Raw genomic sequence first — 13,974 nt, 5'->3', positions numbered from 1 at the left:
CTAAGAAAATACTTGCTGAAAATGAATAATGTAGAACGGAACTTTCTGTGAAAGATGAAGGTCGTCTTTGCTAAATACTCTCAGGAAAAGAGCTCTGCAGTGATCTAAAAACTACAAGCAACAATTGAATGTTTTACTTATAAAATGAAGGTTTTTTTCCCACCGAATGTCTAAGAAATCCCACCTGTTGCTGTTTTCGGTAGTTGAGTGTGAAACTGGAAAGGGAGATCCAAGAAGAGATTTGAGAAATGCCAAAAGTAAATGATCACAATTTTATTTCAATAAAATGGACATTTCAGTATAAAGTTTGACTTTTCAGATGTTGGTACAGTCTTCAAACACTTCTGTCAAAATGTCTCCTGAATCCAAAAGGTGGCGCTAAAACTCAACTTTGAGTAGAACCATTTAAAAAGATATTTAAACCTTTATTATATACAAATGTAAAAGTCTTGATTTAAGAAGGATAACTCTGAAATCATTAATAGATTCATGGTGGATCTCAAGTGTGTACAGCCCTATGAAAATGGTAGGAGTTTGAAAAACAAAATGAGAAATCCTTTTAAAATTGTTTCCAACTTTTAATGTGGATTTGAAGATTATTTGCAATTCCACTGGAAAAAAGCCTTTAGGGGAAAATGTAAAAAAAAAAATCACTTCAGTTTGCAGACCTTGAAATACTTCTTGAACGTTTGAATTATTTTCAGTGTGTGCTTTCTGGTCTGTCAAGATGTCTGTTTTGGTTCTGGACTTTGACTGGACCATTGGGAACAAAACTTCCTTACAGCAAAGTGGTTTTTAATTTTTGGTATGCAGTATGTTTGGACAAAATACTTTTTTTTTTTAGCAGAAACTAAAATCTTTAGGTCAAAACTGCCTGGTATTTGAAACCATTTACAATTTGGTCCACTGTGACCAAGAATGGCAATCCCACAGGCCCACAGGATGATGTTGCCACCACTATGTTTCACTGTGTGAGCGTTGCTTTGTGTTATGAGCTGAGTTTTTAGCACCATGCTCAAAATGTATGGAGAGTGAAGACTGCCCACTTTCAATAAATAACTTGAGAAATAAAGATTTTAAATGACATTACATTTTTAGTTTTGGAAATGCAGAAATGATTAAAATAAATGTTTGAAATTCATGATGTGCTTTAGCACAGGTACATAAAATTGTCAGAAATATTAAAATGTATTTAATACATTTAATTGTACATGTAAATACATTTATTTCTGTATATCTCCAGTTTTAGTAAATTAATGACATTTAATATTTCATGTTATTTACGGTAATTCTTCACTCTCCATACTTTGTTTTCACCTGAGCGTTTTACATTCAGACAGTTTGAGTCTTAACCAGACTCATTTATGGAAAGTATTTTTGTCCTCTGTATTCCTTTGTGCATAGATATCTAATCTATATGTCAGAATTTGGTGATCCAGTCATTAAGAAACAGGAAAGTCTTTTTCATTGCCAAAACTGCAGACTCTGGTCAGACGCAACTTTTTCAATAAAAGCTAGTTTAGTTTTTTTTTGTTTTGTTCTTTTAAGCAGCTCAGTCATTATCTGGGGTCTTTCTGCAAGTTACATCATTATTGCAACCGTCGCCAATATTATTGCATGTTTTCCTATTATCATGCAGCCTTAAATTGAATCAAGATTCTTCATCAAAGTATTAACTCACAGGTGTGCACAGTTATGCAAGTAGAATAGAGCCTCCGTTTCACCTAAACAAATATTTGTAGAAAATGTTCCACATTTAGGGTGGAAAAAGTTTTGAAATAAATCATGGAACTAAGTTATGTTCTTCACAAAAAGCTACCATTTTAACAGGGATGTGTCAACTTTTTAGATCCACTTTAAATATCTCATTGATCAATAGAGTACAACCAAACAGAGATGCTTTACATTTCTTCAGCAAGCTTATTTTTTGTTGTTCTCTGCCTATCTGCTTCTTTTTACAATACCTGTACAGAACAGAGGATGCACTTCCCTTGCCTTCAAACCTCCTCAGTTTAAATGAACATTTTCTGTTTGCGAAATAAACCACATGAGATTCTATTAGATATTTGCGTGACGCCAGCAGTCTCTCCACCACTTCACCTTAATTCTCAAACGCAGCATCTTCAGAGAGCAGATGTTGCCTCCGAGTTCCCAGCCCGCACGCCGACAGTCATGTCGCTCCCTTACTTAGTAAGCAGCCCTTCATCTTAATGTGATGGGCATAGAAGCTCAGCGAGTGAGGTTTGCTTTCGGCCACTTTGCTGATGCAGGTGTGCTGCGACGCCACCGTCTGTGATCTGTAGAAATCGGAGTTGGCATCGCAGCAGCCGCAGTGGCTCAGCAGCCGGCACACGTCCCTCCTGAAGGCACGAGTGAAGATGGTGTACAGGAAGGGGTTGCAGAGGGAGTTGATGGGGTAAAAGAGAATCAGCAGGATTTTGGAGTGGGACACGGTTATGAGGGGCATGCGCAGCGCGGCCGAGATGGCAAAGAAGGAGATCGGCGCCATGCACATGAAGTCTGTGAATATGAGCACGGCCATGCGCTTGGCGATCTTGGTGTCGCCGTGGCGGGTGGGTTGCTCCGGGTTGTGCACGCTGAGATAGATGCATACGTAACAGAAGCAGACGACCAGGAACGCGACCACGTTGAGGATGAGGACGGCCATGACGTAAATCTGAGAGCCCGTCGTGTCGATGTCCATGGGCAGGCAGATGCTCACCTTGCTGTAGCTGCTCACTCCCACCAGAGGAAGCAGAGCGACGAGCAGGGAGAAGCCCCAGCCGGCCGCCATCATGGCCGCCACGTGGTGCAGCCGCAGCCTCCTGTTGACGTGCATGGCGTTGGTGATGGTGTGCCAGCGCTCCAGGCTGATGACGGTCAGCGTGTAGACCGACAGCTCGCTGGCGAACACGGTCAGGAACCCGGCCGTGCTGCAGCCGGGCCCCGTCTGCCAGCTGGTGGCGTGGTTGTAGTACTCGTGGCGGGAGTTGAAGTCCATGAAGGCGATCAGCATCAGGTAGAGCCCCATGCACAGGTCGGCAAAGGCCAGGTTGCACATGAGGAATGTCGAGGTGGTCAGCTTGTGGCGGCCGACGAGCAGGATGACCAAGACGGCCAGGTTACCGGCCACGGCGAAGACCGTGATGAGCCAGGTGAGGCAGCGCAGGAAGGGGAAGCCCAGCAGGTCCTCGCAGGGGTTGAACGCATCCGGCATCGGCGTGCACATCACGAACGGGCTGCTATGACAACCAAGCACAAGGTCCGGGTATTGGAAGCTTATGTCGAAGATGAGATTCATGCCGTCATCAGTGGGCTCCCTGAAGAACGAAGAAATCCAATTTGACGATTAAAGGTTGTTTGAGCCTCACTGGTGAAATGTATCATCTGAACATCAAGTAGCTAATCTAATCTGACTTACAGAAACAAAAATGGATGCTGATTGTCAGCAGTTCACTTCCCACAGATAATGAAACAATGTGTTCTGACTTATAGTTCTTCATAACAAAATGATAACATAAAAAAAAAATACAAATGCCTTCTGATAATGCAAACATTAATCAAAACCAGAGTGCAACTGGTGCGTTTTATTAGAGCCGTCTCTATGTTCATGGATGTTGTTAAATGCTGAGGTCTGTTCACACATCTTTAAGGGCAGATGGTGACTTGCAAAAGTAAAGATGCCCATTAAACTTTTTACATTGAAACTTCAGTAGCTATTATTGGTAAACAGTATGATAGACCAACTCGAGGGGAAAAGCTGAAGCTTTCACAAAACGGCTGTTTGTACAGCAAGATAAAATGACACACAGGTAGACTTAAAGATGGCGGAGAGGATGATTTCTGATGTTGATCTGGGTTGCAACTTACATTTCTGCGTTGCTGAGATCACACAACTTCGTAAAGTTCCTTGAGGCATTTTCCCTTGAAGGAAAGGAGAAAAAAGAGAGCAGAAAACATTCATTTGTAAGAATCATCAATAAACCTGACCGCTAATTACCGGCCGACTGATCTGTATTCAGGAGACACGGCCTGGTTCTCTTATGCAGATGTAAATGGATTTGTCACATCGCTGGGAGCGCTGGCCGCTTACCTTTGCTTCCTGCGCCACGTGTGGAAAGCGCAGCAGTGGCTCGGGTAAGTGAGCTCGGCCTCCAGCAGCTCGGCGAGGCCGTCTAATGGCGGGAGGCTCTTCAGGGCGAACGCAGAGGTGGCTTTCAGAGATAGCACTTGACTCAGGCCTTTACTCGGCAGGGAACTGAGAGCCGTGAACGAAACATCCCTGAAACAAAGAACACGAATGAGAGGGTTGGGGAAAAAAATGACAATGACGGGATTTCATTGCAATAAAATGCTTCCGCCTGTCTTTGGATTAACCTTGATCTCTCTGGGTGTTTTTCATTTTCAATTTGAGCTCAGCAGGAGTTTTGCAAAGTCAGTCTATCAACAAGGGAAGTTAACTAATATATTTCTGTGCAAAGAAATGTAACATCAGGGTTCTTCTTTGCTTCTCTATTTAACTGCATTCACTTTAAACTTATTAAAATAAACCAACAAAGGCAAAGATGTTTAGAAATTCTGAAATAATCAAGAGAACAAGTTGAATATTCCACTCGAAGTCGGACCAGTTTTCTCTACTAAATAAATCGTATCAAATTGGGGAATCATTTCTAAAATTTCTGGCATGTGAGATTTGGCGTTGAAAACTGAAGATTAATTTATTTTCAGTGATCTTACATCTTTACCAGGGGTGTATATAAGTCTGGAGAACTGTGCTTATCTAGCTATAGTGTAAGAAAAGCAATATGAATCTATCCATCCATTTTCTTTACACCATTGTCCCTCAGTGGGTTCGGGAGGGTTGCTGGTGCCTATCTCCAGCTAACGTTCCGGGCGAGGTCACCCTGGACAGGTCGCCAGTCTGTCGCAGGGCAACACAGAGACACACAGGACAACCATGCACACACACACTCATACCTAGGGGCAATTTGGAGAGACCAATTAACCTGACAGTCATGTTTTTGGACTGTGGGAGGAAACCAGAGTACCCAGAGAAAACCCACACATGCAAAGGGAGAACATGCAAACTCCATGCAGAAAGACCGGGACCGGGAATCGAACCCAGATCCTTCTTGCTGCAAGGCAACAGCTCTACCAACTGCGCCACCGTGCAGCCAATATGAGTCAAATCTAATGAATTTTATCTGTATGCCCTTCGAAATTAAAAGTTCATAATGAATGTTGTGATCCCTTTCTCAGCTGTAAATGGTGCATCAGATGCACTCGGCGGATATATGCTTCTGTGATTGTGAGCAAATTTATAAAACGTTCAAAAAACCCTTTTTGTGTAGATGAACGCATTTGTGCAAAAAAATCTGTTGAAACATCCCTTAACACCACATACTGGTGAAAATATATAAATTACAAGAAAACTTACAGATAGCTTGGACCTGTGGCTCCTTCAAAAGCATCTTCCTGAATATGACGGAGGTTCCTGTTGTCCCTCAATATTCTACAAAACACAAAGAAGTAACCTCAATTTTCTGCTTCACACACAATTTGAACGGAAACTTGAGACGACATGATAATGACCAACTCTGCCCCCAGTGTATTATTCATCTCCTTTTCTGGAGCCGGCACTGTGGAGGATGGGGTCTTATTTTTAGACTGCAGGGTGTCTGTATGGATCTCGTCTTCATTGACGTTCAGCATTATGGAACAAGGCAAGAAAACAACGAGGCGTCCAATCTTTGTTTAGTCTTACATAAGGGTTGTTTACTGGTACGATTAGTAATTTATGATTGGAGTAGGAAATCCTTTGCACTTAGCTGTGACAGGCTGCTTTGCTGCAGCATACTGCATTAGCATGAGGCAAATTTTCCAAATGATCCAAACTGCTTACAGACTGTTGAGCTTGGTCCCGTTGAACGCGTGAGATTGTATTTCCTTGAAGCCGTTCCTGACCAGGTTCCTGTTGAGGACACACTGTTATTAATTCTACTTCGCCGCCAGTGGCACATATTGCCAAGGTCAGCGAGCCGAACATTTAAATATGCAAACATGCATCAACGAAACAAATAGTGACAAATTGCTGCTTTTAGCTCAGATAATGAAGCAACAAAGAGAATAAGGCCCCTGCACTCACATGTCGACGTACTCCTTTGTGATGCCCTGGAAGGAATTGGCAGGAATGATGTCGATCCTCATGTTGTCTGCCATTTCTCTGCAGGCGCAGGAGATAACGCTCATTTAGGCTGCTTGGCTCCATTCTCTGGTTAGACTAAATTATACATATTTATACAAATAAGGGATGTTTGAACTGTGTCACAGTGAGACAGAGTACCAGTCAGGGTTGATAGCAGTGTGACATTGACAGAATAAAAGTAAAACTGAGCTCAGAGGAAACGGCTCTCGTCCAAAAATGTGACCTAAGGAAAAAGGCATTTTTATGACTTGCAAATTTACGTTAAGCTGGGGCAGAGAAGCCCCGATTTGAAATAAAAATACTCACAGGATGATATCTGATGCCAGGGTGGATATGGTTGTCAAGTCTGGGAAGTGTGTTAGGCCTGTGTTTGAGATGCTCCTGCATTGACAAGTGACGGATACAGGCGGCCATGAATAGATAAGAAGACGTATAGAAATGATGCAAAGCTTCTCTTGTAACTTTCTGCAAACTATGTATTTAGCAAAAGGAGGAAAATGTCAGACAGTACCAGACCAGAAGGACCTAAAGTTAGGTTCAAGAATTATTGAGAAAATTGAATCAAAAGGTTCATAAATGTTATTTATATAATCAGGTTACTGCAGCGCCTGTATTTTTATTTTATTTTTTTGTATAATTTTCTCTACAAGGGTTTTTCAGTTAAATAGAGCAGAATAAATGTCACATTAAAGGTGGAAAATATTCTATTTTCTGTTTTTTAAGATCTCATTTGTTTACATCAGAAAAACCTAGTAAGTTCACGTGGGGAGGAGGATGGGGGCGGATACATTTTTAGGGCCACATAATTGTGAAATAATTGGGTTCATCCTCTGGGGATCATTTGTAAATACGTGTGAGATAAATGTGAAATTTATTCCAAGTCTCTCTTTGGAAGCTTTAACATGGCAACATCTCAGAGTGTTTTCAGCTACATTATAGTGCAAATATCTATCACTTGTAATGAGACAAAACAAACTTAAAAGTAGCTTTTCAGCAAGATGTGTAAGCTTATTTTAAGTTAATAATTGTGAAATATAGATTTAAAAAAGTACTAGTTCCACTTGCAAGTATTTTTTTTTAAATGCCACTAAAACTAGGACTTTTTTTGTACATATTCAAGAATTATTTAAGTAGGTAAGTAATATATCTTGCTGCAAAGTTACTTTTTAAGTTCGTTTCGTCTTATTTTAAGCGCACTAAGATATTTGCATGACAAACTAGACAAAAAATACTTGGCAAATTTTGTGTTTTCGCAGTGAAAACCTCAGAATCCCAAAAGCTATCATCACGTCTAAATGCGTAACGAACAAAAAAACGAAGTGACTTACAAATACTCCAGCCTGGGCAGATCCGTGAAGGCTCCCCTTTCAATGACCCTCAGACTGTTGATATTCTGCACTGAGCTGCAGAAACAATAATTGGGAAACAAATCAGTAATTGCGATGTCTGACATGCAAAAGCGTTCGCATTCGCACAAAATATTTATGTATCGGCTGCACTGAAACTCAATGATTAAACACTCTGCCTTGTAACTGACAGAATAATCCAATGAAACTTAAATGACATGCAAATGAATATTTCTTCAATCATGTTTGAAACTGATATGCAAGCAGTGGATGGGGGGGGATTTGGTAGAAGGTAAAAAAGTCGCTTAGCCTACATCTGTGCCAGACTGTGGAGGGAGAAAAAGGCGTGCTTCTGAATGTGTGTGATGCAGTCACTCTGGGAGATCTCTCTGCAAAACAACAACAAAAAAGAATCAGTCTCCTTCAGTCATTAATTAAGAACATACACTGGAATTATCTCACATGAAGCTGGTAAGTAATTTTTTTTTCTCTTTTGTGTTAGGTTTGATTTAGAATGCTTAACTTCTAATGCATTCAGACAGACAAAAATAGGACGGGGATGATTGATACACCATTGCAAACCATCAGGGAAATTCCCAAAACAAAATCCCACCACCAATTCAATTCACGTTTTCTAGGCCACTAGCGCTCACATGCCAGGAACTCATGTGTGGAAAAGCTCCAAACATACATCACTGATGCTTTTGGGTCAACAAGAGTAGGTGAAGATGTTGGAAAAAGTAGGACTAAACAAAGACACGGAGACAAAGTTACCAAGACCCTTTTTTTTTTTTTTTTTTGTATTCGTCCTTGATTACTTTGTTGCCTGATGGCTGACTTCGTAAAACGTTCTCCATCTCCTGCCTGCAATCATCATTTTCGACTGCCGCTCAGCTGTAATCAGCCGATACCTTTTGCACGTCCAACGTCGACGTCCTTCCATCTTCAACCGAGAAACAATTAAAGTACTCCATCTGTACCGCGGATCCTCGTTCCCTTCATCCCGTCTCTTAATTGCTTCACATATAGTGTCATAATTACTGCTTAGAGGTCATAAAAAGCCTCCTCACATGATCGCCTAAATGAAGAGCTGCTGTGATTTCGAGCATGCATCACCGGTGACAAAAGCACACAGTCATGTCATTCTACCATTGCAGACTTAATGGCGAGGAGGAAATGAAGGATTGCAGCTGTAAAGCTGCCGTTTCATTTAGGTTTAAGGCTACTTGGACAGTTAGGACCTCTTTTATTTTAAAACTGACTAAATTTGGGCTCCATTTAGCAGATCAGACTAAAGTACAGTAAGTATCTGAGACTGATAAGGCGCGTCCCTGAGGAACAGAGAGCAAAGTCAAACATGCTCAGCACAGTATGAAAAAGTCACATGCAAAAAATTTTGATGATAAAAAAAAAAAAAAAAAGGAAACAGACGATTAGAGCTCAGGTGTCTCCTCAGAGTTGAGTTCAGGTGGGCATTTTGCATAAGTAACCTACCGGTTTCCAACTTGCCCCCTCTTTCTGTGCACCGTTTCCTTAGTTCCACTACATTTCAGGGTTTTCTCACCTGATTTGATCGCGCTCCCCTGCAGCACTTCTGTGTGATTAATATGACAAAGTGATAACATAACACTTGGGTTTGTTCTTTTAAGTCATTTCTTGGCGGATTTGCTGCTGTGCTGAGGATAATTATGCTGCTGAGACATCCACCGCTGAGCTCCAGGGGATTTTACAACCCACGGGCTCCATTAAAGTCACCCCTTCCATATAAAGAGAGGATTTTTTTTTCTTTTCTCTGGGCTCCTCTGTGTGTAAGAGAGTTGAGATGTTTGAACTTGACAGTCGGGCGGTAGTACATGAATGATGCACTGTTCAGGAGTCAGTTGGTGGTCCTGATCTTCTCTAACGTCGCCAGAAAAGTCTTGCATTAGGAAAGTTTCTGTCAACAATTAATGGCCAGTGGTCTAACACTGATGCGTCTGCAAATACAGATCAATTTCAGTGAGATTTAACAACCTCAAGCAATCGCTTTTAAAGAAACATGCTTGTTAATAAAATGTTGACAAGAAGAGGAGCAACACTTAACTCATATTTCATCATCCTACAATGATGGGAATTGTGTGTGTTTCAGAATCAAAAGGAATTTTATAAAGTGATGGGAGTCCAGGGAGGAGAATGACTCAAAACATTGTGAATATATTTTGAGTTTATTACAACTAAGACAGTTTTAAATTTTATGTTTTAACTTTAAATCTTATTCAAATCCTTGGAACACATGATCCACAACAGGTGTTCCTAATTTGAACCCGAGTGCTTTTTTAAGTTTACATCCACTCATCACGACCAGGATAATTATATTTCTGTAAGGCTGATGAATAAGTCAGATGGATCAGACAACAATGTATGATCTATCTAATGTAACTAACACATGGTCACAATTTCTTAAAACAAGAATCAAATTCAAAGTTTAGAATCCGTTTCAAAGAATTTTTGACTTGCATAGGCTTAGCTGTTAACCACAGTCAACAAGTTTTTAACAGGGTGGAGGTAAGGCCATTATGAAAGATTAATCTTAACTCGTTTTGTCTGTTCGAAAAACCAGATTTGATGGGTTTCCGGTCATTTTTCTGTTAAATTATGCAACTTTGCCCAAGTTTCAACCAACTATTTGTTGTGGTTGGGAGGTGGAGATAAATTTAGAGCTGGTTTAATTATTCCATCTATTTTGCGTGATGCACCATTACCACTGGCTTTCTGCAATCACAAGATCTCTGATAATTGGGTCAGATATCTACATCATTAGCTCATCTGACCGTGAATGTTTTTCTGCAGAAGATATTTCTCTTCGCAGCTGTGATTTTCATTTGAGCTTGAATGTGTCGAGTTTAGGACAGGGGGCTTCTCCTGTGTTTAGATCCCATCACACCAGGGTGTTGTAAATCAAATCATATCAAACGTTATATATAACGCCTTGCAACGATGACTCGTTTTGTTTTACGAAGTAAGAACAAATACGAAACGCAATAAAAAGGAAGTAGTGCAAAGTAAAGGCTAAGGAAATATACAACTATGTTGAAAAAGTAAAGAGAATATAAAAATACTAAAAATCAAACATCAAAAACCTTTTGAAATAAATGGGTCTTGAGTTTGGTTTTGAATGAGGTCAGAGACGGCGTGCTAATCACAGAGAAGACTATTTTTTCAAGGCTGTTGGAACAGAAAAAGTCAAATCGTGGCAGAATACAAAGCTCTGCTGGGCTGGTGGGTTTTCAAAAGTTGTGAAGGTTATGAACGTTGCCTCCCTGGTAACACTGTTAGGTTCTGGGGGGTTTTAGCTTTGAGTTGCTGAGTTGTTAATGTTAACGAAACGGTAAGAAAAATGGAAACGGTAAGAAAATGTTTATTCCAACTTATATTAATATCGCAAAGTTTAGCATTAGTAGAAATTAAATATTTTTCTTGAGATCATGCAACCCCAGTGAGTACTCACAAAGATTTAGCAAAAATATTAAAATTGCTGAACATTAGAACGTTAAAAACTGAGTTTATCATCAATAAGCAGGAAAACAGAGTGAATTTAAAGAATTAGAAGCATATTGTGTTGTCTTTTAAAATAAATCATTGCTCTTAAAAAGTCTTACATTGCCAGAAAGATATTAAATACTGACGTCCCACACAGAAAAGGGCCAGTGTTGATGTATTTTCACGTTAGTAGGCTTTTTATCTACGTAAATTTCATTCACTATTACTCTGAATGTTAAATACATTTTCAGATAAGGTCACTGCGCCAGTCTGGCAACATATATTTACCAGCATTATTGTGCGAGATGAATAATTACACTGATTAAAATGTTTTTATTTTCTTATGCATACAGTTATGTTTAAAAGAAAATGAGTCTCTCTAAAACCCCTAATTGAATTTAATATAAATCCACCACTTTAAATTTTCTTTTATATGTAAAGGAGAAAGCCACTTACATTATGGTAATGTTGATCAGCTCCTTGAAGGCATGAGTGGGAACTTGTTTCAAGGGCAGCTGGGTGAGCCTTCTGTAAGATTCATGAGGAAAGCAGTTAAATCCACAGCTATACTGTGACATATATAAAAAATAAAATAAAATAGAAAATAGGCAGCAAAAATGTCTCTTTAAGTTGTCTCTCCGAATTACTCTACATTTATCATATAAAACGGTGCTAAGAGGGGAAATTTACAGTGACAGTTAAATAAAAAATAAAAAATAAAAAGTTAAGTTGAAGAGGGACTGAAAGCAGCGGAGAGTAAAAAGTTTATAGGATGGCATAACCTGAAAGGAAAGACTGCTCTCTGTGACTTGTACCTGTTGAAAGCCAGAGACAGCTGGGTTACTTACAGTCGCAGCGCAGATGTTGCTGCGGTCCTGGAGGCCAGCTGAGTGTCTCTGCTGCACTGAAACGTGTCGGCGCTGCAGCGGCAGATGGCCGGACAGGTATAAGCCCAGCAGGAGCGCAGCTTCAGGACGGCGGACAGCGCGACCAGGAGCCAGACCGCCTGGGGAGCCATGCGTGACACCGGGCCAGCGCTCACTACGGGATGAAAATTAGAAAAATAATGTTAACACACACATTAAGAAAAAAAAAAAAACTAAGACTAAAAAAAACCCTGCGCAGTCTTTTTGAAGTTGATAAAACAACCCTCAGGGTGGCTTTATCTTACCAGGCCAGAGGTACAAGGCTAAATAGTCTCTCTCTTCTACTCTGCTTTTTTTTCTTTCCCCCTGAGCGCTTGGATCAAATGCTGCCTTCAGGGACTGTTGTAATTGTGAGGTTGCTCGCCCTGTGAAAGTCTGGTGTGAGTGAAAGCCTCAACCTGTCTTTTTCGTTTTGACCGCAGAGCAGAACCTGCGTGACGTTTGGTGGGTGGTGAGCATGAAAGCTGATTGTAGGAGATTTGATAAAGTCACTTTGGTGAAACTACGGAAGGAATGTAACATTATGCTCTTTACAGCTTTGAGTGCCTATTACTATGGTTAGAATCAGTCTGTTACTGCTAATTTGTCTCTACACTCATCATAAAAATAAATTGTACATTATCATTGCATTTATTTGACCTGTTTTTTGATCATATTCAAACATATTTTTATCTTTGTAGAATGGGCTTAATTCTGGCTGGATGTCTGTTTTCTCTTCTTATCAGAAATATTTAAATCAGCTGACTTTCTGGAAGGCACCAGCTATTAAGCATAGTTCATGCATTTTCTGTGGGATTGAGGTAGCTTATTGTTATCTAACTGTATGCATTAATAATGTCTATCTCAAGAAAACTCAGTTGGGGAAACCCAACTGAGTTTTCATTTTAACCGATTGACCTCAAATGCCACTTTTAGATAGGTAGGAAATGGTCAAAAATCAGCACCTTAAAGCTCTGCTAAAAATGGCAAACACCATCCTCTACCTTGCTTGGCAGCTGGCACAATGCTGTTGATTTTGAAAGTCTCTAATTGGCATCTCCCAACAAAAGTTTTCTTTTCTCTTTAAATCAAACAGCTCAGTCTTTGTCTAATCTGACTTTCTTTTTCAGCAGGCTCCAAGCCTCAGATATACATTTTATTCTGCAGCAGACAGTGACGCTTGAGTTCCAGAAACTTCTTGGTTAAGATACATTTGGTGGTTCTTGGGCTGTTCTTGAAAATCCCAAGTCATTTTCTTTCATCGTATTGTGACAGTTTTGATCAAATAAATTAAAACTGGCAAACAAATGAGTGTCCAAACCGTACAATGATTCAATCAAATCCAAAATATTTTATTTTCGGATAAATGGATATTAAATAATTCCAAACATACATGAAAAAATATTTTTAAAACTGATCAATCAGATTAGCATTCAGCCTACTGCAATGATCTCACTAAATTTCTGAAGCAAACTATTAAAATTTGGGTTTATGAGCCAAAGTGTAGATAAAGTTATTGACATCACTCCCAGTGAACTCTGGAAAAAGACAGCTAATACAGTGTGTTGGGTTCTTGGCTTTGAAAAGCAAATTTGAATCTTGTTTTAAAGCAATAAATAAATCAAGACCCGCTTTTACTCATTTACTCTTACAACATCTTACATCGCTAGGGACAACCCAAGCCAAAGCGCCACATGTTGCCGGTTTGTCAGATGGAGAGCTTTGTGTCACCAGTGTAGTTGGTTCAATCTGCTGTGCTGCCAGCAGCCCTGAACCCATTTTACGCTGTCTTGTCCTGCCCCATCATGCCACTTTGACCCGTGTCACCACAGCAGCAACATCACCGTCTTCTTCTCCCTGCAGCAGTCCCCAGCCGACACACACACACGCACGCACACACACACAGACATAAACTCCCAATTCTTTGAAGAGGTTACTGCCCGGTACTGTTTAGCAAGACTCTCGCATATTCCCTGCAAGATTTACAGCAAAGCACACT

The 13,974-nt window shown here is 40.2% G+C and overlaps 1 protein-coding gene across 2 annotated transcripts; it reads right to left on the bottom strand.

The window, feature by feature from the left end:
- Positions 1–258: 258 nt before the first annotated feature.
- Positions 259–13,088, bottom strand: LOC103477044 (lutropin-choriogonadotropic hormone receptor-like). Of its 2 annotated transcripts, XM_008429912.3 has the most exons (12): positions 12,242–13,088; positions 11,919–12,111; positions 11,527–11,598; positions 7,866–7,940; positions 7,534–7,608; positions 6,512–6,586; positions 6,146–6,223; positions 5,903–5,971; positions 5,438–5,512; positions 4,094–4,282; positions 3,871–3,924; positions 259–3,320 (listed from the first exon to the last, which is right to left on the bottom strand). In XM_008429912.3, the coding sequence occupies exons 2-12, from the start codon at positions 12,086–12,088 to the stop codon at positions 2,171–2,173; spliced, it is 2,082 nt and encodes a 693-aa protein (XP_008428134.2). In that variant the 5' UTR covers positions 12,089–12,111; positions 12,242–13,088; the 3' UTR covers positions 259–2,170. The 2 variants fall into 2 exon arrangements, with proteins under 2 accessions (XP_008428134.2, XP_081472187.1); XM_081616061.1 differs by having other exon boundaries at positions 11,919–13,088.
- Positions 13,089–13,974: the final 886 nt, after the last annotated feature.

The sequence above is a fragment of the Poecilia reticulata genome, chromosome 15 (assembly GCF_904066995.2).
Source record: "Poecilia reticulata chromosome 15, P_reticulata-male-v2, whole genome shotgun sequence".
Classification (NCBI taxonomy): Eukaryota; Metazoa; Chordata; class Actinopteri; order Cyprinodontiformes; family Poeciliidae; genus Poecilia; species Poecilia reticulata.
This window is presented reverse-complemented; position numbering and strand designations above follow the sequence as displayed.

Bases quoted from the DNA above. Each gene is read 5' to 3' on its own strand.
- LOC103477044 (XM_081616061.1), bottom strand. From the start codon at position 12,088: ATGGCTCCCCAGGCGGTCTGGCTCCTGGTCGCGCTGTCCGCCGTCCTG. The intron at 4,283-5,437 runs GTAAGTTTTCTT...TCTTTGTTTCAG, and splicing joins GCCACAGGTCCAAGCTATCT to GGATGTTTCGTTCACGGCTC. The intron at 3,321-3,870 runs GTAAGTTGCAAC...TTCGTTCTTCAG, and splicing joins GATCTCAGCAACGCAGAAAT to GGAGCCCACTGATGACGGCA.